At 42.5% G+C, this 26413-nt stretch overlaps 1 protein-coding gene across 3 annotated transcripts in view; it reads right to left on the minus strand.

The window, feature by feature from the left end:
• Positions 1-2073: 2073 nt before the first annotated feature.
• CLINT1 (clathrin interactor 1) overlaps positions 2074-26413 on the minus strand; it is a 52458-nt gene continuing 28118 nt past the window's right edge. The window contains exons 2-12 of one of the 3 annotated variants that reach the window (XM_075210154.1): positions 25397-25501; positions 22829-22925; positions 18202-18310; positions 15669-15833; positions 13755-13932; positions 12355-12595; positions 11365-11440; positions 8783-8863; positions 7535-7812; positions 6881-7064; positions 2074-5207 (exon numbers count right to left, since the gene is read on the minus strand). In XM_075210154.1, the coding sequence (XP_075066255.1) occupies positions 4903-5207; positions 6881-7064; positions 7535-7812; positions 8783-8863; positions 11365-11440; positions 12355-12595; positions 13755-13932; positions 15669-15833; positions 18202-18310; positions 22829-22925; positions 25397-25501 (1819 nt within the window). In that variant the 3' untranslated portion in view covers positions 2074-4902. Of the gene's footprint in view, positions 5208-6880; positions 7074-7534; positions 7813-8782; positions 8864-11364; positions 11441-12354; positions 12596-13754; positions 13933-15668; positions 15834-18201; positions 18311-22828; positions 22926-25396; positions 25502-26413 lie in introns of all 3 variants that reach the window. The other 2 variants (XM_075210153.1, XM_075210155.1) reach the window with 2 other exon arrangements.

Below are 26413 nucleotides of genomic sequence, written 5' to 3' on the forward strand. Positions count from 1 at the left end.
ATGGATCAGCATGATGATCGGGACTTTGTTTTTGTTTTTTGCTGTTGGTAAAATTGTTAATAATATCGCATCAGGTACATTTTCTGTAGTGTGAACCCAGCCTAGATTACAAGAATATGGATCATCATGCTTCTTCCTGCTTTGTCTGTTAAGTCTCACTATAGGATAAACTTATGAACAGAGCAGCTATTCCCCTATTGTAGCAATTTCAAACAAACAGCAACCACAAAGTTTTCATATTTTGCCCTCTGACCTCTCGGTCTGTACTACCCAGTATTGTTTTATTACTGTGTTTCTTCCCTATTGTAAAGCGCTACATAATTTGCTGGTGCTATATAAATAAATGCCAATGATGATGATTTTGAATATTATGTTTCAAATGAGGCTGGTTGCATTTAGCCAAATCATAAATTTGAATTTAACACATTTATCCAATCGGTGGATGTTGGTTGAAATATGCAACTCTTATATCTAAAGTATAAATGTAGACATTCACAGAAAACAGCAAATATAGGTCCCTTGTACCTCCCACCTCATACAAAGTTCATCGGGTTCAGTTGTTAACAGATTACCCCGACCATACTGCAAGTTAGAAGCCGATAACCTGCCCTTGACATATGAAGGTGCGTTTGATTCAAGTTCTTTTTTCTTGTTGCTATTTATTTACATTAGTGATGTGGTCCCTCCGAGCAGTCATCTTCAGCCCCCAGCTCCTTCCTGCTTTACGCTCATGTTTGTTTGTTACAGCTTGTAACACTTGTTTATAATACCTGCTGATGTGTTATTACAGTTAGGTGTCTCTTTCTTTGATTAAATGTGTTGTTTTAACGCATGACTGAGATTGCAGGCAATGAGCGGCCCTTTTGAGATCTGTTCATGTGGCCTCTGAAGTGTATGTGATCCATCGCTGGTTTACAGAAGGATCTATTGATGGGTGGGGTACGAAATTCCGAAGTTGAAAATTCCAGTAACAGTTAAATCGACAAAATGGTGAACGTGTTTATAGTGACATATACAAAACAGACTTACGTCAAAAGTGCCAGCTATGATTTCAGACATCCCTGGGATAAATAGCGACAGCAGAGAATGCAGGAAGTAGGACTTGCGACTCTTAAAACAGCGAGTTACTTACTAAAATATATGGGGGGGTGGGGGACACCACGTGGTAGACCCCACTATAAACACTATTAACCGTAGCACTGCCAAGATTAAGTGTTTATATCAAGCACACCCATACCTTTTTCTAATTTTTTCTAGTAAGGCTTGTAGATTAGACAGCCGCTGGGTCCTCTCATTGTCCCCTTAATGCCGCCAATGTAACTACTGCGGTTTTGAGTGTCGCGAGTCATACTGTCTGCATTTTCTACTGGCGCCATTTATCCCATAGATGTCGTAAATCATAGCTGTCACTTTTTATGCAAGTCTGTATTTTGTACATGTCGCTATAAACGCGTTCGCCATTTCATTGTCGATGTAACTGTTGTCGGAATGATGAGCATCGTAAATTTGACTACCACCGTTATTGGTTTTATATGAAACACAGCACTGGCAAAGGGGGTAGAAGTGCATTATACAAACTTCAGGGAAAGGAACGGGTCAGCAAAGCTTTAATCTGGGGGTTATCCATATAACCATTATTAAGTATTTAAACTAAAGCGTTAAGATCCTTTCCATAAAATCCACGGATAAGTTAAAAGTGCACAGAATGGATGGAGCCATTTGGAAAAAGCATCACTAGGAACTAAGACATTCTCAAAAAGATCTGCCTGCACGAGCAATGGATGCTTAAAATCATTTTATAATCTCTGCCCATGCCAGCTCCACCCACTAGGGGGCGAGGTGGCACACACAGGCTATTATTGAATCAACTGAGCGAAGCATCTTAATTGTTGTGCACATGGGATGATATAAAAGCGAGGAAGAAAAGACTATTAGGTGTGCAGAGAGCACCAGTTATATTAACATTATATTAATATTTCAATATAGAAAAGCACAGAACTTTAAATTATTTGGCCCACAACTTTTTTTTGTTAAACGTTATTAAACAAACAAAAAAAAAGTTTAAAACAGGTGTTTGATTGTTTTCATTTTAATCAGCAAATAAAATACATTTGAGTGAGCCTGCGAGGTGATCAGACTAAGTCATTAAACATCTTGTTTGTCATTTGGTTTTTCAGAAAATCTTCATCCACAGTCTTCACAATATGGACATCTCAGAATTCAGAGTTTACCAGCAAAATGGTTTTAGTGTGTTAAATGTGGTAAGAACATTGATTTAAAACTGAGGTGATGGCGCCTCTAAAGCCGTTTGATGTCCTTTTATTTGTCTATTAATGTTTTAAGGCTGAGGACATTAACCCCCACATTCCCAGCGAGGACCGCGCGGCACAAAGTCATACACCATGTTAAAGGTAAGTGGAGAAGCTGTTGATGTAACCATACATGAAAGGTCCTATTCTTTGAAGCCAATTTAAATACGGTGAATTGTTGAAAGATTAAAAACCACAGCCTGCTAATTACCCTCGGATCTCATCTCTTATTCAGGTCGTGAATCATGTTCCATCACCATTAAGCTGCAGCCCATGAATTTTGGTCTAATTAGAAGGGTTGGAGATGAAGCGTAGGTTGGCTGTGGCACCCTGCGCCCATCAGCACGAGTAGATGTCATTAAACAATCTTAAATTATTTATGAAAATTACTTTGCCCAAACTGTAATTATTTCCTCTCTGTGTGAATGCTGGTGTGAGACGGCGGAAGGAATGAGGCAGGCGGGAGGGAGCCTGGGTCAGAAGGTTTAATGGTGGAGAACATCTGGACTACTATGGTGACAGGTAAGTGATACAAGGGGAACACGGAGAAAAGGTACAGACTGATCAACGCGGATGCCGTCACTCTCCCTAACCTTACCATACACCTTTACCGTATGGTAGACCTGAAACCAGAGGAGGGTTGCACACTTGTGCCATCTCATGGAAAATAAAAACCAGGAACAATTTCTAACATGAAAATAAAACATAAAAAAATAAAAATCATGTTTAATGTGGTTTTTTTTTACATATTTTATTTATGTCAAGCCAATAAATTTCAAGGCAGCTACAGCTCACCTCAAGTAATAATATAGATCTGTATTTATTTCATAACTGATTCCCAACACCGGCTGCTGCCTTATTTACAAGGGAAGAAGTGGGGGAGGGGTGGGCAGATTAGGAAATGTTATATAAAATCTAAAATCAGTCTTCGGAGAGGAGCACAGCGGCTGAGAGAGGGGCCCATTCTCCACCTTTAGCAGATTGCTACATCTCCCAGAATGTTGGAATCAGGGATTCTGGGAGTTGTAGTTTAACAACTAAGGCTTGCCAATATGCCTGCTTTACACCAATGTGGTGCAAGTACTGCTTCTAACAAGAGACACTTCTAATGTCGGGGAGCAAGCAGCGTGATTGATGTACAACAGAACCTTGCAGCCAATAGATTAACAGGGATTGATGCAGAAAGCAAAAAAGCTAGAATGTTTTTGGGGCCAGAAATGTCATCAGATTGAATCCATTAACTTAGATGACAACGCACTGCAGATGACCATGCCTGATAGAGAGTAACAGCCAGGTAAATAGTTGCTTCGCTAGCACTGATAATTTAAAAGGGAGAGAGAGAGAAATAAAAAACACATTCCTTGCCGCACTGGGGGAGACATGACAAAATATTGCTGTGGTATTAGGCTCACCAAGAGTACACACTGATCTGCACACTGAAGTGATGGGGCCATTTAGAGCAGCAGTTTTACAAACCTATTCAGTGCTAAACATGTCTGACTTCAGTGCAAAGCACTGTGCCCTGAGCTGTTTACTGGTGCAGGAGGAAGCCTGGCTGTCAATCCACCCGTGCAGGAGGAAGCCTGGCTGTCAATCCACCCGTGCAGGAGGAAGCCTGGCTGTCAATCCACCCGTGCAGGAGGAAGCCTGGCTGTCAATCCACCCGTGCAGGAGGAAGCCTGGCTGTCAATCCACCCGTGCAGGAGGAAGCCTGGCTGTCAATCCACCCGTGCAGGAGGAAGCCTGGCTGTCAATCCACCCGTGCAGGAGGAAGCCTGGCTGTCAATCCACCCGTGCAGGAGGAAGCCTGGCTGTCAATCCACCCGTGCAGGAGGAAGCCTGGCTGTCAATCCACCCGTGCAGGAGGAAGCCTGGCTGTCAATCCACCCGTGCAGGAGGAAGCCTGGCTGTCAATCCACCCGTGCAGGAGGAAGCCTAGCTCTGTTAAACCACCGGTGCAGGAGGAAGCCTAGCTGTGAAATTACCGGTACAGGCACCAACTTGCCTCTCAAACAGTGACAAAGTGACTGCCTACCTGTCAAACAGTACAGACAGCAGACCAGGGTTAAACTGTAGAACATAAGTTGAAGCAGTAACATCTGAACAGCCAGTTACTTTGGAGAAAAATAGATACTTTCTTATACAATACATTAAAAAAAAAAACCTCTCTCTGTTGAGTGGAGGTGTGGAAGCTCACCGGTCATGAGGGCAGGAATGTGTCAAGTTAAATGCAGTTTGTGTGTATCTATTAAACCACAGCCAGATATCTCAAACCCAGAATTTTTTTATATAAAAAGGCGCCCTGTCACATATCCCGCTGGCAGACCATGTGTGTACCCCGCTTACACCTGCCTGGTACATAGAGGCAATAATGCTCACTATAGAGCAGTGTCTCTTCGGACTGTAGACCCATCTCCCCTCTATAAACCGCTCTCCTGTAAGTTCATTTTAATTCATTTATAAAAGATATTTTAATGGAGGATCAGGCACTGCTTTCCAGTCCTCCACGTAACCCCCCTCTCATTTGCCAACATGTGCGCAGCTGGAGATCCTTCATAAACCAGCACTGCGTGGGATGTGTTGCATAAAGATTCTATTTGCTGAAGTTGGCAAAGTTTGCGAAGGCATCCTGTTTGGGTGGCATGACTCCTGGGGCTAACCCCATAGGCATTCCCATGGTGTTAGGCATTGCCATCATGCCCTGGTTCATCATTGGAGGGATTCCTACTGCAGACATGCCCATAGTGCCAGTCATCATGTTGGGCATGCCCATGGCTCCTGGCATGGGTCCAGGTATAATAGGGTTAGCTTGAGGTCGGATAGGCATCATGCCCGGGCTTCCAGCGATGTTCATACTTGCAAAGCTCTGTGGCAATATCACCATGGGCTGCTGTATATCTATAGAACAAGAGGAGACATGTGTGAGGCCTGAGAAAGGTGCTCGACAGTCACACACCATGGAAATAGATGAGCCATAAAGTGTACTGGCCACCTACACACAGGAGATGGCCGTTCAGTGGGCTCAATCAATAGTCATCTCATCCATTCACTAGATATCAGTGTCACCAAGTCCTAGTGCATTGATGGGCTGCATTGTCATGAATATTGACTCCGCCCACAAAATGGCTGCCTCCACTGTATAGGCAATAGGTCCACGGCAAGTCTTATTTTTATCAACATGGTGCAACTCTCAAAACACATGGTGTAACCCACAGCACCCAATGAGATTACCCCTCATCACACTTCGTTGTCTCAAGACTAGTAAGAGCAGAAATCCAATCGGGTGCTGTGTCTTACGGCAACAAGTCTTTGTGTTACAGGGTAGGAACATATTTATTTGGTGTGAGGACAAGGAGTTCAGACATATAATTATAATAAAAAAAAATGTTAAATTGCTTATTTATACCCATTAATGGGACTACAATCCTATTTTTTATTTCCCCTTTGTGAGGTGGTGCAAGTGTACAGAGCTCACTATTTAGTACAGTTCCATTGATTGTCTTCTCTTCTCAACAAGCCCTTATCTCTGCCCAGAGCGCATGTTAAACGGAAGTGAGATTATCCTCGCACTAAACAATCGCTGGGACGTAGCTTAATAACATGGGGTAAGGGTGACATCACAGGGGTAGATGGGTGGAAGGCAAAACACTGAGTTTGTAGCCTGCACAGAGGAATAATATAAACTATATTTAGCATATAGAGCCCCCCTCTGATAGGCACAGTTAAGCACAGAACAGTTTTAAGGTTAGATACCCCTTTAAAAGAATCTCAAAAAACAGGAAACATCTGAATATATAATAAAAAGTATCAAAATTTACAAATGTGTTTCCACACCACACAGAACTGTATAATGGATTAGAATGCAGCAAATCAATTCACACTACAAGACCTCCCACCTCAGTGATGTCACTAGCTCCAAGCGAATGAGAGGCTGCATGATAATCAGCACTGTGTATGGGTGACAGGTACACTTAGGTACGTTTGGCACTAACGGGGGAATTCAATTGGCCAAATTACAGCCGAAAGTAACGCAGCCTGCGCACTATTACCGGTAATACTGCGCATTATTACAATTAGTACTGTAATGTTACCGCTGATTTTTCCTGGTTAAAGTTACTGTATTGATGGCAACACAATTAGCGCCACGTTATTCCTACACTAACGTGGCCGTACTGAATCGGCCCCTATATATAATTTGGTAGGCCAGCAAGTAATTGTTCATTGGCTGTTTTTATTTTAGACATGGATACGTTTCCTGCTGCCCCTCTTTAGACTTAGACAGGTAATCTAGAAAGTCTATAGGAAGATGTGCGACACCCCCCCAAAAAGCCTCATCGTAGCCACCCCAAATATCTCTAACAAGTTCTAGAAATGGTATGTATACTTGTGAATGCTAACATTGAGATGTTCTATGTAAGGTCAGTGGCATTTGAGGTTTTGTGGCCCTTTTAATTGAACTAAAGGGAAACGACGATTAGGACATACAGCAAACAGTAATAAAGCAGGTTATCTGTACAATTGATTACACCCCAGAAACCCGCCAATGACCACTGTCTGCACGTTACACTCACTCTGTTGTTGCATCATGGCATTTAGGGAGGGTTGAGAAGGTTTACAGGTCTGCATTCCTGGTATGAGACTGTCCAGTGAGATGTTGACACTTGGGTCAGACCAGGTCGATGGGAGAGATTTTCCTTGAACCTTGAGGTCTGCTCCGTGTGCAGGAAGCGTGTTTTGCTTCTGGAGGCCCATGTTCTGTAGGGGCTAAACAACAATGTATTAAACGGTAAACACATACTGAAAGCCAGGGCTGGACAAATCTCAAGAGCTACAAAGTCAATGGTCCTAGAAAATGTCAAACTTTTTTGGAGTCATTTCTAATGTTGTAGTATATGGCTGCTTATCTTCTCTAGCTCCTGAAAAGTTCCTGCTGGAATCTGGATTTCATTAACTGGCTCCTGAATTCTGTCTCTGCTGAAATGTCGTTCGTGCTACAGCATTCAGAAATTACTCCCACAAGTCACATGACTTCTAGATTCTACATATCACAATTAGACAACTGTCATTCATTGGTTTGTACAAGTCCTCATGCAGCCTCATCCAAGGACAGCAAGTATATTCGTTCATCTTTGTGTCTTCTTCTGAGAAACATTCAGGACAAACCCTAACTACTAATTAACCCTTAGTGAAACGAAGGCCCAGAGGATGGCCTGCTAGTGACCTACCTGAGATCTGGACATGGGAAGCGTCACTCCCATGGTGCTGGAGCTCATCATGGACAGGTTCATGCTCTGGGACGTGCTCATGGTGGAGTGCGTCTGTCCCATTATGTCAAAGAGGTCTGTTGTGTTAGATGCAGCAGGGGTGGGCTGAGGGGCAGCAAACACGTCTGTGGTAGGCTGGGGGGCCACAAACAGATCCGGTAAGGGTGCAGAGGTTTCTGGTGCTGGTTGGTTGAAGGCGCCCCAATCTCCAAATTCTCCATTGCCGGTTGGTGTTGAACCTGGGAAAACATGAAAGAAAAATAAACCACACCCACTACTAAACACCAAGTAACTAGCGGTCCGTAGAATATAGAAGTGCAAGTACCTCCGTCTTAAAGCACTTAGGATTGGGTTAGTAAAATGACTTGATCTAATCTCCGTGGCGTAGGGTGCCACGGTTACACAAGTGCAGGATATCACAGCCAAAGGAAAGATCATATAATGCATGGGTGATACATGTATACACTACAAATGACCTGTACAAACTCAGTTTCTGACGTCACCACATTAGGAAATAGTCTGCATTATAAGGTATAACAGACCCTACTGTAAAATATTAGAGGTAAAATTTCTGTGATGAGTGTAAAACAACTCAGTCTCCAGCCTTTATATAGTCAGATAACTTCTAGGTGACTTTAAAGATCACTATAACTTACAGTCGGTAGTACATTCTCTCATGTATAAGTTGTCACAGTGATCTTAATTGTCCTGGCTGCACTGCAAATGATTTTATGCACCTTGTTTTCACCAATGTCTAGTTTGTTTTTTGGTCAGACCCCATGTCTCAGGTGCTGCAAATATAGAGGGCTCAGGAAAGGTTTAATTTGTAACACCCTGAATATACAATGTCTCACAGGCCAGGGACTCACATACAGGAGACTCCTTGACGTTGGCAGGTGAGCTTATCCCAATATAGCTACATTGTGCACAAAGTTCTCCTAGTTATAGATATGCTGATTACATGTTATTTGTTTTAGAGGAGATTTATCTTTTGTTTTATATAACCAAACATTGTTTGTGCTAAATAAAGTCTAAACATTCTAATGTTAGAAACAGGCTAAGACCTAACAAATCACATAAACATAAAACAAACAACAACTGTCTGATACATATTAGCTGTACGCAGGACATGAGACACCCTCTTACAAGGGTAAGGGCTGTATGTATATTGCACGTCAATTCAACAGATGGGCTATCTCTATTCTTTACCTTGTGTTGCTGAAAAGATGGAAGACTGTGCAGCGTTTGATTTAAAATCTGCAAAATCACCAAATGGATCTGATGTGGTACCTATATACAAAATACAAGGGCAGAGATGAATAAATGGGGCACTACAGAAACGTAGCGGGTAGACCCAACAGCTGCTCACTGGAAAAGCACCCTGGCTATATTGGACTAGAAGGCACTATGTAAACCCACAGAACAACCTCTTTAGCAGCGTTAAACTGGTTTAATACATTTACATTTTAAACAGAAAGCATCAGAGCATCCTCGTGTTATTTAGTAATCAGGAACTTGGCTACACCGCTGAGTGTTTCTTGTGAATGCTGGAGATAACCTTGTTATTCAATAGGAGTAAATGACCCCTCCATGTAGATGAGCCAGTCAGCGTCCGTGGAATCGGGAGTTAGAAGAAAGCCAGGCTCCCTGCTCTGCTGATAACTGTGTACTGCTTTGTGCTGACTGATTATATGAATGTGTTCTATGCTCTTACAAGTCACATTTGTCCCCAGTCACAATTTCAAACAAGCGCATATAAAAGGGGAATGGACAGAGAATGCACCCTCTATGTACCGAATAAACAGAGCTGTCAAACTATCGGCCATATTAGACTGTATTTATGCTTCCATTTTCTTTAACTCCTTCATGAGCAAGACAATTCTCAATTTTGGATGCATTTTTTTGTCTGCTAAAATGCGACAGAGCGCGCTTTCATTTGATAATATATATTGTAACACACATCTTATTTTAAGCCTATTATAGAGGAAACAGACACATTAGGTAAAAATACAGTTTTGCAAAGTTCAGCTTTTTGTAATTTTTACACAAAAGGAGCCAATTAAATTTAACTAATGGTGTTAAACCAGGTAGGTACTACCCATTATGTGCTATTTATATTGCATTTGAAGATGGGGCTGCAGATTATGTGTACATACATTTTGTTTCCTTATCTCTCTTCTTTTTTAATTAGTTTTTATTATTATTATTAACTTGGGGAGACCCTGGTTTATTTGATGGGTGTCCCTTTTTGCCAGCATTAAAGGGGGGCAGCACAGTGGCTAAGTGGTTAGCACTTCTGCCTTACATCGCTGGGGTCATGAGCTCAATTCCCGCCCATGGCCTTATCTGTGAGGAGTTTGTATGTTCTCCCCGTGTTTGCGTGGGTTTCCTCCGGGTGCTCCGGTTTCCTCCCACACTCCAAAAACATACTGGTAGGTTAATTGGCCATCAAAATTGACGTCTGTCTGTCTGTCTGTCTGTGTTGGGGAATTTAGACTAAGCTCCAATGGGGCAGGGACTGATGTGAATGAGTTCTCTGTACAGCGCTGCGGAATTAGTGGCGCTATATAAATAAATGGTGATGATGATTCAGTGACTCTATTAGAGCTGCTTCTATTAGGTCCTGTCTGCATGGATCCAATGATACTAGTATGCAGCAGAGGTCTGACAAAGGTCTCTCCCATGCTGCCCTCTGGAGTCCTGGCGAGATCGCTGCACTGACATCACACGATTTCCTTTTCATCATCATTTATTTGATAACAGACAATTAACCTACAAGTATGTTTTTGGGGTATGGGAGAAAACAAGAGCACCTGGAGGAAACCCACGCAAAACACGGGGAGAACATACAAACTCCTCACAGATAAGGCCATGGTCTGGAATCAAACTCATGACCTCAGTGCAGTGAGGTAGGAGTGCTAACCACTAAGCCACCGTGCCGTCCTTTTAAACGAGTAAGCGGCACATAGCAATCACTTTGAGTGACATCTGCCGCGATCAGGGTTCCAGGAACCGTATCTCCCACATACTTTGTGACTTGTACTAGCAGATATCTAATTAGATGACTCTTCTCTTAAATATCTGCTGAGAGAAACCACTTTGTTGTTATAGCAACAGCCTTGCTCTCACCGTACCGATGCCCGGACTTTGCCATACACCCTCATGGCAGCTCACACAACACCCATGAGTGTGTACCTGGGTCATCTCTTTTCAAGGATTGAATACGTTTCCAATCACTATTTCTAATATATAGCAACTTGTTTATCTTCACTTTAAATAAGAAGCATTAGGTGAACTAAGTGAACGACACACGATCACCATAAGGAAACACACTAACATGTAAAACTTTCCCCTTCACATAAGACACAATAAGGGGAGCGGGGGTGCTCAGGTACTGACAAAGATGTCTACTCCGTGACCGTCCTCTCAGCACAGCTGGCAAGGCAGGTGGCGCCATAACATCTGCCCGGCACTCAAATCTCCCCAAAGACCACTTTTGACGCCTGGCATCATGCCCAGGCTGCCACAACTCTACAAGAAATTATAACCATCTGGCAGTGCCAACAGGACAGGACATAAAACTGTTCTGCTCGGGAGATCACTGGGGGCCAAATACCAAAGTACAAAAAAATTGAGATGCACACAAATAAGCTTTATGATCTCTGTAACACACATGAACAATGAGGACTGACAAGAGAATACGCTGCGTACTAAGCAGGAGCCTATTAACATCACTCCATTCTACAGCCGCATGTTACACATTTCACTCCTTATATCTGCATGTGGAATACCTGATTTCTGTCCTGAATTAAATAGTAGATCAACCAGGTCATTAGACGCCTTCTTATTTCCTTCACCACTAAGAGTCTGGAAGAAAAATGATAAAAGCCAAATGACATTACCAATCTTATAATTATAATTTACAACTAATTATTTGGTTATTTTTTTTTTTTTGCATACAATTTCAGGACACGGTTACTGTGCACAACTGGGTTTACTGTGGTGCTTGGGAGACAGGGAGATTAACCATGTTCACAATGTTGACAGACAATGCATTTAAGCACCAACCACTGGGCTGGTTGCACTGAAGGGGGAATTAACAGTACCATAAACAGGGGGCTGACCTTGGCTGTGGCAGGCTAACTAGCAGTTGAGATGAGCTCTGGACTGGTTGAACTGAGAAAGGGAGGGGGGTGATGTAGTACCATAAACAGGGGGCTGACCTTGGCTGTGGCAGGCCAACTAGAAGTTGAGGTGAAGCTCTGGGCTAGTTCCATTGAAGAAGGGAGGGGGGGCACAGTACCATAAACAGGGGGCTGACCTTGGCTGTGGCAGGCCAACTAGAAGTTGAGGTGAAGCTCTGGGCTAGTTCCATTGAGGAAGGGAGGGGGGGCACAGTACCATAAACAGGGGGCTGACCTTGGCTGTGGCAGGCCAACTAGAAGTTGAGGTGAAGCTCTGGGCTGGTTCCATTGAGGAAGGGGGGGACACAGTACCATAAACAGGGGGCTGACCTTGGCTGTGGCAGGCTAACTAGCAGCTGAGGTGAGCTCTGGACTGAGGAAGGGAGGGGGGTGATGTAGTACCATAAACAGGGGGCTGACCTTGGCTGTGGCAGGCTAACTAGCAGCTGAGGTGAGTTCTGGACTGAGGAAGGGAGGGGGGTGATGTAGTACCATAAACAGGGGGCTGACCTTGGCTGTGGCAGGCTAACTAGCAGCTGAGGTGAGTTCTGGACTGAGGAAGGGAGGGGGGTGATGTAGTACCATAAACAGGCTTACCTTGGCTGTGGCAGGGTGACTAGCAGCTGAGGTGAGCTCTGGGCTGGCCTGGTCTCCAGTGTAGTGTGCCGCTGCTCCAAGGTCGAGGGTTTTGGACTGGTTCGCTGTACGTTTTAGGCGGGTAGTCGTGGTCTGTGTCTCCTCTGTGATTTTGATATGCTTGGTGTTGACCGTCTCCTGCTCGTCTTTGAACTCTCCCGTTTGTTTTACTCTGTTGGCTCTCTTTTCTTCTTCACTGTCACTAGAAAGAGGTTGTCAAACCCATGAATCTATTAGAATGTGGCCTCTTAGCAGTGGACTTACTCTATAAAGAATGACCAGATGAGTCTCCCGACCACCACCCCTAATAATAATCTAAATACAATTTCTAACTATGGAGAATAATGAAGTTTGAAAATGAAAAAAGTTTAGGTTATTATAGTTATGGTTGTATTATGGTGTTGTCCACTTTCAGATGATTTTAAATTTATTGTCTGTACACGCCCTCTTGTAACTTTGATTAAATACATTGTTCTATCATTCGGACTCCATCCAGAACTTAGTATCCAACAATTATAACATCTTTTCTCTCCCGGGACATGAAAACTGCTGTGCTGTTAGCACTAGATATAACTATCACAGAGAGCAGCACATCTGCCAGATTACATAGATACTTGGCTAAAAAGCAAGGTATTTAGTAAATGGTGCGGGAGGGCACATAAAGTCAATACAGTCGTCTGAAGGTGGAAACCCACTTTAAGATCTGACATTTCTAGGCCACAGTTTCCTCTAATGTGACCATTACTATACTACTACCGGATGCAAAGTAAGATATCGCTATACATGCTACCAGTTATTGTTCTCATCCAGTTTATCGTGTGCTTTTTGGATTTACCCATTTGCTCACTTTTCACTTACATCCATTTAAATGAAAAATTAGACTATGTTGATGTAGTGTGGACTCAACATTATTTCTCAGTCAGTTCAGTAAATAATGCAAATAAAAAACATGTTAAAATAATAGTTGTCATGTTACGGTCACATTTTTTTGTAAGACATATTAAATTTTCCAGAAGTCCCAATGTTGTCCTGCCTCCAGTCTAACATACACAACACATGGACAGAGAACCTCTGCTGGCTGCTCTAACTGGAGGCGACATGACAGGAGATGAAGTGCCTTTGATGAGCAGTAACAATCCACTGAACAAGTTCTTCATCTCAAGGTGGCGGCCATTTTATGGCTTGATCCCCTATTCAGCCTATCATTTCACTAAAACAAGTGATATCACTGAGGGGTGAAGTGCCTCCATCCAATCAGTGTTATTACATCCAAACACACTGATCAGCTGCACCTTCGTGAACATTAGTATGGCTGACAAAATGGCTGCCGATACGGTGTGCAGGTGATAGAGGTCACTCACCTGCCTCTCTCAGGAGAGTCCTCTCTGTCTTTCCTCCTGAACTTGTTGATCGTGTCGTCTATGGTGCTGCCGATCTTGTCACTCAGCTCCCCGAGCTTGTCGCTGAATGGGAAGCCGGTCTTACTTTTATCCCACTCCTCATCCCATTTGGATCTAGGTTCTGTGTCATATCGCTCATCTGTAGGACATCCAGCACAGACAGGTTAACAGACGCATTACATTACAGTCCCTCAGGAGTCCTGTGACCATATAAAAGCACACTGTAAATGGTTTTATACAGGACACAGGAATCTGAGGTGATTATTCTTCATGACGCACAATGGGGAACAATATGAAAACTGTACAGGTAACCGTTACAAATGATAACCACATATTTCCTTTCATTTTCTAAATCAGATTGGTTGCTGTGAATTACAGCGTCTTTTGTGCACAGGTAACTGCACCAGTTTTCATAAATGTGCCCAAATGAATTCTGAAAGGACAAAACCATTAAGCACACGAGAGAAAGACCATCGCTGAGTAAATCACTGGGAAGAGAGAGCGCAAAGTCATTGATTCCAGGATTACAATGGATTCTTATTCAGCCAGAGGAAGGAAGCGGAATAGTGAGGAACAGATGCAGGGACCCATGTCTGTGCCGCGCAGACAGCGGGTCCAGTATGGACACAGCGAACTGAAATAGCGGAAGCTGGAGAGGCATACTGCAAGGAGAGACCAATACAGGCTTATAACACTAACTAACCCAGTAACTAAGGTTTTATTTACATTATAGTTGTAAAAGAAAAAAAAAAAAAAGTTACATATTTTTATTAAAGGAGATTATTTAAACTAAAGGAGATTAATCATAGCAGGCGGCTGCCATGGCAGACTGCATTCAGTTCTCTTAATGCTGGGTCTGTTACTGCCTATGGAAATAAATAATGCAGACGTCTACATATACGTTCCACTCTCTCTGATGTTATCACTCCAGAATTCAGGAGGAAAACTTGTGTATCCAAAGGAATGACGTACCCACTACTGCAAGCCTGGAGTACAGATAGCTGCCCAGGTGTGTGAAACTACAAGCTCCAGCATGCTTTGCCAGCAGAGAGCCAGCCGATAGCTGGCAGGGTACGCTGGGACTTGTAGTTTCACAATAGCTAGACAGCCATTGGTTGGCCAGGCCTGCACTACTGTAAACCATCATATATATTACATGTCACCATACATTTTATGTGGTCATCAAACTCCTCAATTATTTCTAATGCCCTATTATCCTGTATATAGGATATTATTTACATGCAGGTTTATTACATCTTATTATATTTTTGTGGAGGTTCCCAATTGCCAGGACATATGTCAGAGTTTGTGGCTAAACTATGATGAGCTCCCCAAACCTTATTAACAGCAGACCCTTAATAATCCAAAGTATGTTCCCAGGTATGCTAGGATGACCGAAGCTTCTGATAATAATGTTGTCATTGTCCATACAGAGTAATTACGTTAAACGCTTAACACTGTACAAACTTTCCTACCTATAGGAGTTCCTTACGCACTTGCAATAAAGAGTCATCTATAGTTAGTTACATAATGCTACAGGTAGAATAAATTGTTACGCTATATACCGATAACATCCTTAAATAGCGGAGCCCTGAGAGGTGATTGGCAGCAGCACAAAGGAAATTTGTTTCATTCAGCTGAAATAGTACAATACATTATCCTATTGGATACATTTTTTATTCTTATTTAGTTTTTTTTATAGCTAAATCATCTTTCTGGGATAAAGCACCAACCATGGTCACTTCTTTATGAGGTTTACAGAGTAAAGGGAAGGTCGTTGGTCTGTCATTGCAGTATGCCCATACAATTGCCAAGCCAGAAATCACTGGTTCCCACTGCCTATGGCCATTTGTGCAGCACAAGCACAGTACTCACTGTATCTGAACCCCCCAGCACTGTCAGACGACACCCCAATATATTTGTCCTTGTTCTTCTTGGCTTTCTTTCTCTCCTCTCGGAGGCGGTCGTCATCCTGGACAAACTCCACCATTTCCTTCACCTTCTGTCGGATGTTGATGCCTTGGTCTTTGCCGTTTTCATCTGGAAAATTGAATAGTTATTGAAAAACAACCAAATCCTGAAGAGTATCTATGTCATTCCAATATATCCGTTTCCCGCGTTTTACTAGTGTGCATCAGTAGCAATTGTATGCGACGCATGCTGGACAGCCACCTATATACAGTCATGCGATACTCGTCGGTTATCTGAGGCGCCACTGATTCCTCAGCGACTTAGTCAGTAATAAACAAAGGGAAGTGGCTGCAGCTAATGAGGCCCAATCTGCCACCAGTTTGTCACTGTATCACATAGGAATGCTGCTCTCTCTGTATCTTGCTGTGTAGAAATACACTGCATGGCTTAATATACAGGGGAAGGATCAGTGATGTCACAGTAGCTCAAATGACTGCAGTCTTAACTTGTCTAGATCAGATAACACTGTTCTGCCACAAGATGTGGGAGAAGCTTCAGCTGAAGAGGTCTGTAATGCCACATATGAAATGTGAAGTGGGAACTAGTCCTTGAAAGTTGTTAAAGGAGATTCTCTCATTGCAATAAGCAGTATAAGTGAATATTATGCACCACACATTGTACAATGAATGATTGGTCACATGCCCCACACTAAATAATAAAACAAAATGGATTTAAACCAGCAGGATGGAAAGTCAAGTTGGGTGTTGACCAGCGTGCGCGTGTAAACCTATTGCCCAGGTGCTACAGACAGCTGTTTGTACTTGTCACTCAGTTCTTGGAGCCCAACAGAGTCCTATTATAATAGAATAAACCATTGTTTCTCCTACTAGAACAGGCACTATGTGAGCACTACAGCCAGCAGTGTGTGTTAGACCACTGACCACCAGTCTGACCAGTCCTGGCAGGTGTGGGCAATAACCTCCAACATTTTTCAATATTATTGCAAAGTGTGTGTGTGTGTGTGTGTGTGTGTGTGTGTGTGTGTGTGTGTGTGTGTGTGTATAAATGTGTTGCATTGCATGCTAACCATTTTGGGGCATTTTAATCTGCATGGGCATGTACAGTCTGGCGCCCCATGTGTGTAGCCAGACTGCCCCAACTGAACCACAATGAGCCAAGTCTGCCCTGATCCTTTTCAGAACAGATCCAAGTGGTCCTATGAACCAATATGACCACTAAAGTATCGCTGTCACCTACACACAGAGCAGGCAGCCATTTTGTGGGCTGAACCAGTCAGCAGCCTATTATAGGTGCCAGAAACATCACTGGCCAACATGATATTGGCCAATTTATATTCATGAGGTTTTAGTTCCTAGAGAAGCGACGGCTGCCTTCTCATTACTAGTACAGCCCACAAGATGGCTACCTGCACGTCATGCACCTCACAGGTCAGCTTTAAAAAATACATTTCAAAAGATGTTTCTAGCTAACAGAACAATCCCATTAGTTTGAAAAACATTATTTCATTATTATTATAAAAGGGCAACAGCGAATCTGTAGCTAGAGAGCTGCGCCAAAAGGAGAACACTGGCTTCTAACAACATTTATACCACTTCAAAGCTCAGTGTATAAGTGTTTACATACAAGACGGAGAAAGCTGCAGAAACTACTTCACATAGGTACAAATCTCGTTTTAGAAGTTTAGTTCATTGAAATGCCTGAAAGTGAAGAATACAATAACTGTCTGTGAAAGAGTTAAATGTGCTGCGTGAATAAAACTATATCTATATTTCACAGCTCCCCCCCCCCCCCGTGCCTCCTCCTCATTAATACAACTTCACTCCTGTCCCCATTAAGGACTATGTGAAAGCGCGCACAAAGAGCCAATTTCAAGCAAATTAACACGTTTTACTGGACAGACTACACACAGTGCGCCTCAGCCTCTAATTGCAGATAACCTGGCTGTGAAAGACTCTTCTCTGGACTTGAATAACATTCAGTCTGCCGCCTCCGCTCTTCCCAACAAGCCTTTTTTTAATTTTAATGCATTCAAAACACACCCCGGCTTTCCTTTGCACTGTAAATATTACTTGGCGTAGGCTAGAGGGATAGTGAGGTAAAATAAACCCAGCTTCAAACAGCCGTTCTTGTGTGTTGGAGGGCCGACCTTTTTCCCGGTGTATAATTAAAGCGCTCCCTTTTCTTCCTGCCGCCACAGGGGACCTGCCGCTGGTGCATATATTAATATAAACCTAGGCCGCTTGTGTTGTGCTGCTTGTGTTGTTATTGGGCTTCTCCTCTCGGCAAAAGTTCTTCTCCTCGCTAATTAATACTCTAGGGCCCCGTGTCTTGGAATCTGTTCTTCACACAGCCTGCAGCGGCTCGGGCCCAATTAGGGCCTCTGCAGCCTGTGAAGACGTTCGGGTGACTGACAAGTCCAACAACTGCTTTAATTTGCTCCCTCCCAACGTTTTTTTTTTTCCCTGCTAATACTCACCTACAAAGTGGTAATTTTCCATGGATCGTAAGTCATAAATGTGCTCCCTGGCGCTTGTGACGACTCGCTCCGATCCGTTCCGTATGAGGTACGCCAGCAGCAGCATGGACTGGAGGAAGGGGAGAGAACGGAGAGGTGGAAATTAGTAATGTCACTCTGCAGAAGGAGCCGTCGTGATATAATGGTGATCTGTAACCCTTCGTCTGCCAGGACAAGGATAATGTCACATGAGGTTAGAACTGATAACGTCCATCACAATTACTTTGTTAAGTGGATCAAGAGTGACAACGTGCCTTATGGTATTTTGCTTTATTTCGCAAAATGTAACATGGTCAGTTATCTGGTAAGATCAAATAAGAAACCAAATTTGTTTCCCATATCCACAGGATCAAGCATCTCTATAGCCTGCGCCAGAAAGTTCCTTATACAATGTCGTCTGTCCTTCTAGATATGTTGATTAGTTCATCTTACAGTCTGCTGATGTCATGGCTACTATTGCCGTACACAGAAAGAAAACAGGAGGTGTCGCCCATAACCAGTCAGATTCATGCCATCATTAAATAGAATATACAAGATAAATGCTACAATCTGATTGGTTGCTGTTTACGTCTCCTTTACAGTAAATCTACCCGCTAAACAGGCCTGGCTAATCAGGTGCTGTGAAACTACGAACACCAGCATGCTTTGCCAGTAGATAGCCCGCCAATAGCTGGCAGAGCATGCTGGGACTTGTAGTTTCACAACAGATGGTGAGTCCTGGGTTGGCCAGGACTGTCCTAGACTTTCAGGGCAGCTGGCTCAGTCACCAACATACATTGTACAAGTTTATATAAATTTGATAAATCTGCCACTTTGATGCCTTCCGTATCCTCAAGATTATGTTGGTTCTTAGCTGCTTTGTAAATGACACAAAGGTCCAACGCTAAACCAGTCCTGTTATAAATGGCAGAATATGTTTTAAATGTAGACAGTACTACATTGGCTCTAGATAGGAATCCCACAAATAAATGGAGGCCATTCACACTTATCATGGAGTTTCTTAGCCGCTTTTGATGCTAGTGTGCATTATATAAACCATCTCCACCGTGTTCATCTGGATGCCTAGCCTTCAGAGGAGGGACATTTATATGGAAAATAATCTATTACATAATAAAGTGCCTCTAAAGCAAATGCCAACCACACATCCTGCAATATCGGGTAACTGGCCTGATATATATGTATATTTGGGCCAAAACAAGTGCGATACCAAACAGCGATCAGACAGGAAGTCTGGCGTGCGTAGATAATAGTGTGCTCTCTGGCGGGGAGAATTCTTATCTCAAATATCAATTCTGAAAAACTTATTTTGTGAATGTTATCACTCGTTCTCCGATACAAAGCAACTTGTGATTTTGGTTTAGTGAAGCATTAAAATGCACTGTTCCTCTACACACATTGGAAGCAGACATTTTTGAAGCTGAACCAAAACCGTGAGATTCTATACATTAGGAACAAATGATATTGAGACAACTACTATTGAAATATTCATGAGGTAAAAGTTCCCAGTGAACGGATAAGCTGCCCTCTCATGAATAGGGGTGACCGCACAAAATGTCTGCATAGATTGTGTGAGGTGACAGATGCAACTTAAAATATCTCTGCCTCCAAATGGACATGGTTATGGTGAGTGTGGCCGTGTTCTGTCTCAGTACACGTTCCAGTGGAGTCCTCATAGCTAGCTTCCATCATCTCCCTATCTTACACAGCGGAAAGCTATATTAGCGCTCTGTCAGTATAGAACACTAATAACACACCATTGCTTTTTAGATCTCATTTCGCTCGTCCAAAAACATTACAGTAATTGCACATTCTGCGGGATTCACCGGCGTTAAGCATATGGGGCAAAGACACAGAAGCTATTAAATGTGAATTATGGAGCAGGTCATGCTTCCAATTGACTCCTCTACGGGATGAAACTGCACATGACTGGAGACAAGTGTGTGGGATGTAAGTCAGAGCATGTGCTCAGATGTGCTTAATAATCAGGGTACAGATGGAATGGAAAATGGCTGAATTTTCACAGATGGCAAACTGTATTTAAGTATGCTCATAGTGCGGGAGAGGTCAAAGCAGCAACATCTACAGAGAGGTCTAAAACAAGGAGTGTCACCAATATAAGGAATCATTTATTATTCTTTTTTTTTTTTTTTAATATAAATAATTTCAGCACATGTTACCAATTTAACAAGCGTCTCTCCTAAGCTGTAAGGGATACTCTGCTATGATGAAGTGCACGGCTTTATAAGGTACACGATATTTCTTTATAAATGCAGTTGGCTGTGATGTTTCCCAGCTGGCCACACAGAATGTAAAGATAAATGTGATGGTTTCTTCACAGGCTCATAACTTACATTCAAATGTATATATGACAGATATGGGCAATGAAATGTATCCACTTCCTCTTCACAATGGGAGGCAACCAATCAAAATAGTGGGGACTAATGACATCAATGTGGTATGAGGCGTAGATAGGTTGTCACTACATGCACATTCCCACAAAATGGCTGCCTTCACCCTCTTCCAATGTTGCCTCCACAAAGCTCAGGCAGCCATTTTGTGGGCTGAACTAACAAGGTACCGACCAATCCTATAGGAACAAGTAACATCACTTAGTTCATTACTTCAGTTTACAGACCATCTGCCATGCCTCTGCTAGATTCACAGTGCTTACATATCAAACGTACTATGAGGTCTATATACATCTAGATAGAACCTTACAGAGTTTAGTGGAACCTGGATTATAAAAGGAAATTTAACCCAAAAAGTGATCATGAATTAAATATGATCTGAATGCTTACATATAGGAAAATATATTATTAAATAAGTGGGGGAAACAATTAAACACAAGTTTCCCAACTTAAAACAAGTTTGCTCTGTGTGTTAAGAAAGAGGAGCTGATGCAGATTGAATGCGGCAGAATGCAGAAGGCGAGTAAAGTTACCAGCATTCAAAGTCAGTTACTGTCAGCTCTCCTCCCCCTGTTTCTGAATGTTGGTAATAAAAGCAGAAAGCCTGGACGAGCCCGCCAGCTAATCCTCAGAAGAGAGGCTGGATGTATAACTAGTGTGTGTGGAAGCATTAAATATTAACGGGTACGGCTCTCCGGGGAGCGCAGGGAGAGATGCACTATGCACCCTGCAGGCTGCCATACTGAACCTCCTGCTTCCCGTCACCCTGCTGTGTAACATACATCACGTGTGTGTAAAACATACATGAACACACAAGTAGTGTAGAACGGTTTTATCTCCCTAGGTATAGAGAGAAAGGCCAATATTCTACATTATGTCCATTATACCGCTCTCACAATACAAGGATCCATCACCCAGCGAGACTGACATGATGCTTGTGGTTTAATACTGTAACTAGGGAGTATAAGGCGAAGAGTGAAGCCATCAGCTGGATCAATACAGCTTGTGGTATTAAAGTGCAATAAAAGGGCCAATAAACCTACACACTGGTCTATGTAAGAGCTACCAAGGACATGCTGAAGAATTTATGTAAAACATACAGGAGCCAATCAAAATGTTTCAGATAAAGTTTTGATTATGGGGGAAGATACACAACAGAATGATACTAATTCCACTGAAGGATGCTACTCACATTACATAATAATCGCTCGCACTGACCTGTACAACAAATGTTTCATTGTACATAAATAAAGCTTTGCCAACGGTATGGAACAATATTCATTTGTAAATGCTATTAGCGGTGTTTTAACATAAGGCAACTTGCATTTTAGGCTAGGCCTTGTGCATAAAGTTGAAAGCAAAAAAAATAAAGGTTTCCATTAATACATCTAACGTACCCAAGAGAGCATTTTATCCAGCGTGCTATGGTCACTCCCTGGCGCGCTTTCCCCCATCCTGGGAGCGAGCATAGTACAGGCTTCTAAACTAGAGTGCTAGCTCTCAGGCCAGGTTCTACTAAATATCACCATTCTACCACTGTGCAGGCTGGAGAAAGCCTCTACCTGCATATTGAGCTGGATAAAACTCTCATTGGTGAACCTTGGTCTTTGGTTTACTAGCTAGAGCACAAGGTACTGTGTAGTAAAGAAACAATAACGTAGGAGGACATGGTGACGGATGTCAGCACATGCACACGCTGACTGTAATTACTAGAAGTCCCTGGGGAGTTCTGTGACCTTATTAACACATGTGGCTGCACTTTGAGTGTTATTATACAAGGCACAGACCTCCAACCTCTCACTATCCTTATAATAAGCAACAGAGGATACATAAGTCGTCCTAATCAGTATTTTCGTGATGACAGCTCTAAGCACCTTTTATTCAACTATAATTAAAATGCTCTCAAACCTGTTGTATAAATGCAACTATCAATGACAAATCAGGCAGAAAATGCTGCTGAATGTTACCAACTGTTACAGACTTTTATATGATTAGCAGAAAAATAAAATGCACTTTAATCCACAGAGACAGAGGACACATGATGTTTTATTGTCATTAGTAAATAACTAGCCACATCTCTCATATAGATTTACAGACATTAGCTGGTCACTGTCTATTAGATCAATACCAGGTATACAGTCTGCTGGTATCACAGTGACAAATCACCTATTATCCATTACCTTGTAAACTCTGCGCCAGTTCTTCTTGTTGTCTTTCAGCATTCTGGTCCACAACATGTTCATTAGCTCTGGGAACTGCTCATACATGAATGTTGCCCTGAAACATACAATGGGCAGATAATGAAGGACATTATTCTTTTACCTGCCATTACTACTATGAACACTAGATGGCAGAAAAGATCTGAAGTATCCTCAGAAAACTTGGAAACATGGTTATGTGTTAAACAAATGATATGTCTTATTTTGTTTCAAAGGGATACATTTGTGATACATAGTCAGCTCAGCCCATGTAATTAAGAACCATGGACTGTAAATGTGTATATATATACAGCTCTTGCAAACATGCACCAGGAACATTGCCGAGAACTCCACAGAATATCTCTCTAAGCTTCCAACGCAGCCTCTTGTTTCCTGTTTCCTCCAGATTGGTGACACTATCAACATTACAGTTTTGTAAAACATATACCATACATATCTAATGCCAAGACCCAAAGTTGAGTCATTCCATTCTAACATTCAAAGATGTGAGCTGTAGAAAATATATCTGGTGTACAGGGAAAGTTTTATCCATGTATTCCTGACTTCCTGTACTGAACAGGAAACCTTGTGACAAGTGTATTGATGGAACCAGCAAGAAGCAACTAAAAGGACCTATTTAATAACCGGTTGTGGTGTGTACGTACTACATAAGCCTTGTAGCCCAAAGACACCATTTGGAAACATTACTGTAAGGGGCGTATTCAATTGTCAGCGTTAACGCTGCAAAACGAGCGCTCGAAAAATATTACCGTTTTTTTGAGCGCTCGTTTTGCAGCGTTAACGCTGACAATTGAATACGCCCCTAAAAGTCTGGTTGCTATGGGGGTCATAATATATATATATATATATATATATATATATATATATATATATATATATATACACTTTTCTTACTACTGTAGTGTTCTCTTGTGCAGTTCTCACAAGGCTACTGGTCATGTGTTGGGAACATAGATTGTACACAGGGGGCAGCACAATGCAGAACGCTAAACATTTTTCATGAAATCCCAACGAGCAGCCACAATGACAGTGTAGAGTACAATAGGAAGTAGAGGAAAGAAAAGCAAAAACTAAACTAAAATAAAGATGTAGTTACATATAGACTTTATGATATTATATTGTTGCTGTTGACCATTATATCTACTGTAATGTTAGTTACGACAAATGTTCCCAATTACCATCAGCTAACACACTAGAACCTATTAAGAAAACATTGGTGCATTTTCAGAGATCACTGAGCTGAAGTGATATTGTACCAAGGGGCAGTCCACTCATCGCCCAATCACACTCACTGTAATGGAGGACATTGTGTCCTCTTACTAGACAGGATGCCTGCAGGCTTTCAGGTATATGAAGCAATACTCAAAATAAGTGCGATAATAATGCAGTTATTTGCTGTATTACTATATCATAACCACAAAGCTTGAGCAATGCTGACCACACACTGGCCAATCCCACTGCGAGGCACGAGCTCCAAATAACAGGATCAGTGTCCACTTTGGCCCAACATGTAGGTGAGAGGATTAACCCATAGTAACCAGATTACAGGTTACTTTAAAAATGTAAGCGAGTGATTGGTTGCTGGGTCTAACAATACTTGTGTCTCCGTTCTCATTGGTGGCCTCAACCTATGTCAGCTAAAGTCACAGGGGTAAATAGTCTTAAATGAACGATTTAAATACGTGAATGCCAACTCTACAGCACACCAGAGGAAACGTTTTGCTTCTGGCTCAATCATGAAGTACTGTATTTTTAATATTTTGGACTGCTTTCAATGAATTTTATGCCATTAAAAGGACCGGCCATTTTTCACCTCCCTTGATTTGCTGGTCTGTACTGCACTGTATAAGACAGGACGCTAGGTGTGCAGAGGAATATTAGCGCCCCCTACTGCTGAAAAACGCTACATGTAGCGTCACATAAGTTTAAATTCTGCCTTTAGTCAGCTATAAATATTCACTAGAGGTTTATAGAGGTCATGTAATAGGTCAGACAATTAAACAGATACATCACTAAGAGCCACAGTTGTGAGCCCGAATTGTAACGATTCACAATGTTCTAGTTTTATACAGGTTATTGTAAAGAAATATTGATAGCGTTTAGTGCCATCCAATGAGGAGCTGTCTGACATCGTCACCTGTGCGGCACAACTAGAGTGAGCACACAAAGTGCACTGGCGGCCAGTAGGTCTAAAACTGACCCAATCACATCACTGCAGTGGTTTGGGGCATCTTAGCATTAAGCAAAACCCGCTGCAAAAGCAGACATGTGATTGGCTGACATGAGTTACACTAAATTAATGACATTTCCCTGGTGTTGTCACAAAACAAAGAGTTCAACTACAAGAGTGAATGCGGCAGGTATCTACATATTCATTGGTCAAAATAAATAGTAGAACACAAGACATGTATTTCTATTCTATGCACAGGAGGAATAAAGTTTCCTGCCCCTGCTCTCCAAACCTTCACAAGAACTTATAACTGGGAAAGAACTGTCTCTCTCCTCCCGGGAGAACCAGCCATTACTTACTTGGCTATCTCTCCCATGAGCTGCCCGGAAGGTCCCCAGGGGTCATCGTTGGTCGCCTCTCGAACCTTAGACTCTATCTCTGAATAATTCATCACCACATTGGTGCTGCAAAAAGAGAGAAAACATAGGTGATTAGCATTAGTCCTGAGCCGCACATAGAGACTTAATAATAACACCGCTGGGCTCCTTAATGAGCTGCCTCTACAGCACGGGGATGGACGGGGACTAAGGCTGCGGATACCCTGAGGACACCTTACAATGCATTTTACTTATCTGCGAGGACGGAGGTTGTATTCCATTAGGATCTGGAATACAAATGAGACCAGGGATCACATCACCCTTGGAATTAATCCAGCATAAATGGCTTGTGGTCAAAATAAAACGATCATACTGAGAGCGTAGAGATTTAGGGTGGCAAGATGCCCGCAGGGGAGCGATGCCTGCCTCTTACTAGCAAGGAAGGCTACACGGTAATGAACTGCTTACAACATATCTGCATTATGATTAGATAACAACCTGCCCAGTAATGTCACAGGGATACGTCTGATTAGGACCCACAGGGTTAAAATGAACTGCAGTTTATTAAGCACATTGTAAGATCGCTCAGCAGACGTTGAGTTAAGGAAACCAAACTATATGTGGCTTCAATCCAAAGCAATTAAATACAAAACACATCTTGGAAGGAGGGGACCCCAGGCCTTCTCTTCCTTTCCCATGTAAAGATCAGACCTCGTTCTGTGCCATACCCAGGGTCCCGGTGACCTCAGTGCAGAGAAGGAATTCACATCCAGATGTGGAGAACTTGTTGGGAGGAGGCAGGAGGACCTTGTTAGCATAAAACCTTCTGTGATTGATATGGATGTGATATTGGAGGATACACGGGTAAGTTGAAGGGAGGTGCTGTCCGTGTGGGTTAGTTAGGGCCTCTTGGAAGGGGGGTTATAAGGGAGCAGGCTGCGATGGCAGTTCCTTGGCACCTCTACAGCTCCAAGTCTCCAGGAATTAGGTCTGTATGAC

Source organism: Mixophyes fleayi, chromosome 4 (assembly GCF_038048845.1).
Source record: "Mixophyes fleayi isolate aMixFle1 chromosome 4, aMixFle1.hap1, whole genome shotgun sequence".
Lineage (NCBI taxonomy): Eukaryota > Metazoa > Chordata > Amphibia > Anura > Limnodynastidae > Mixophyes > Mixophyes fleayi.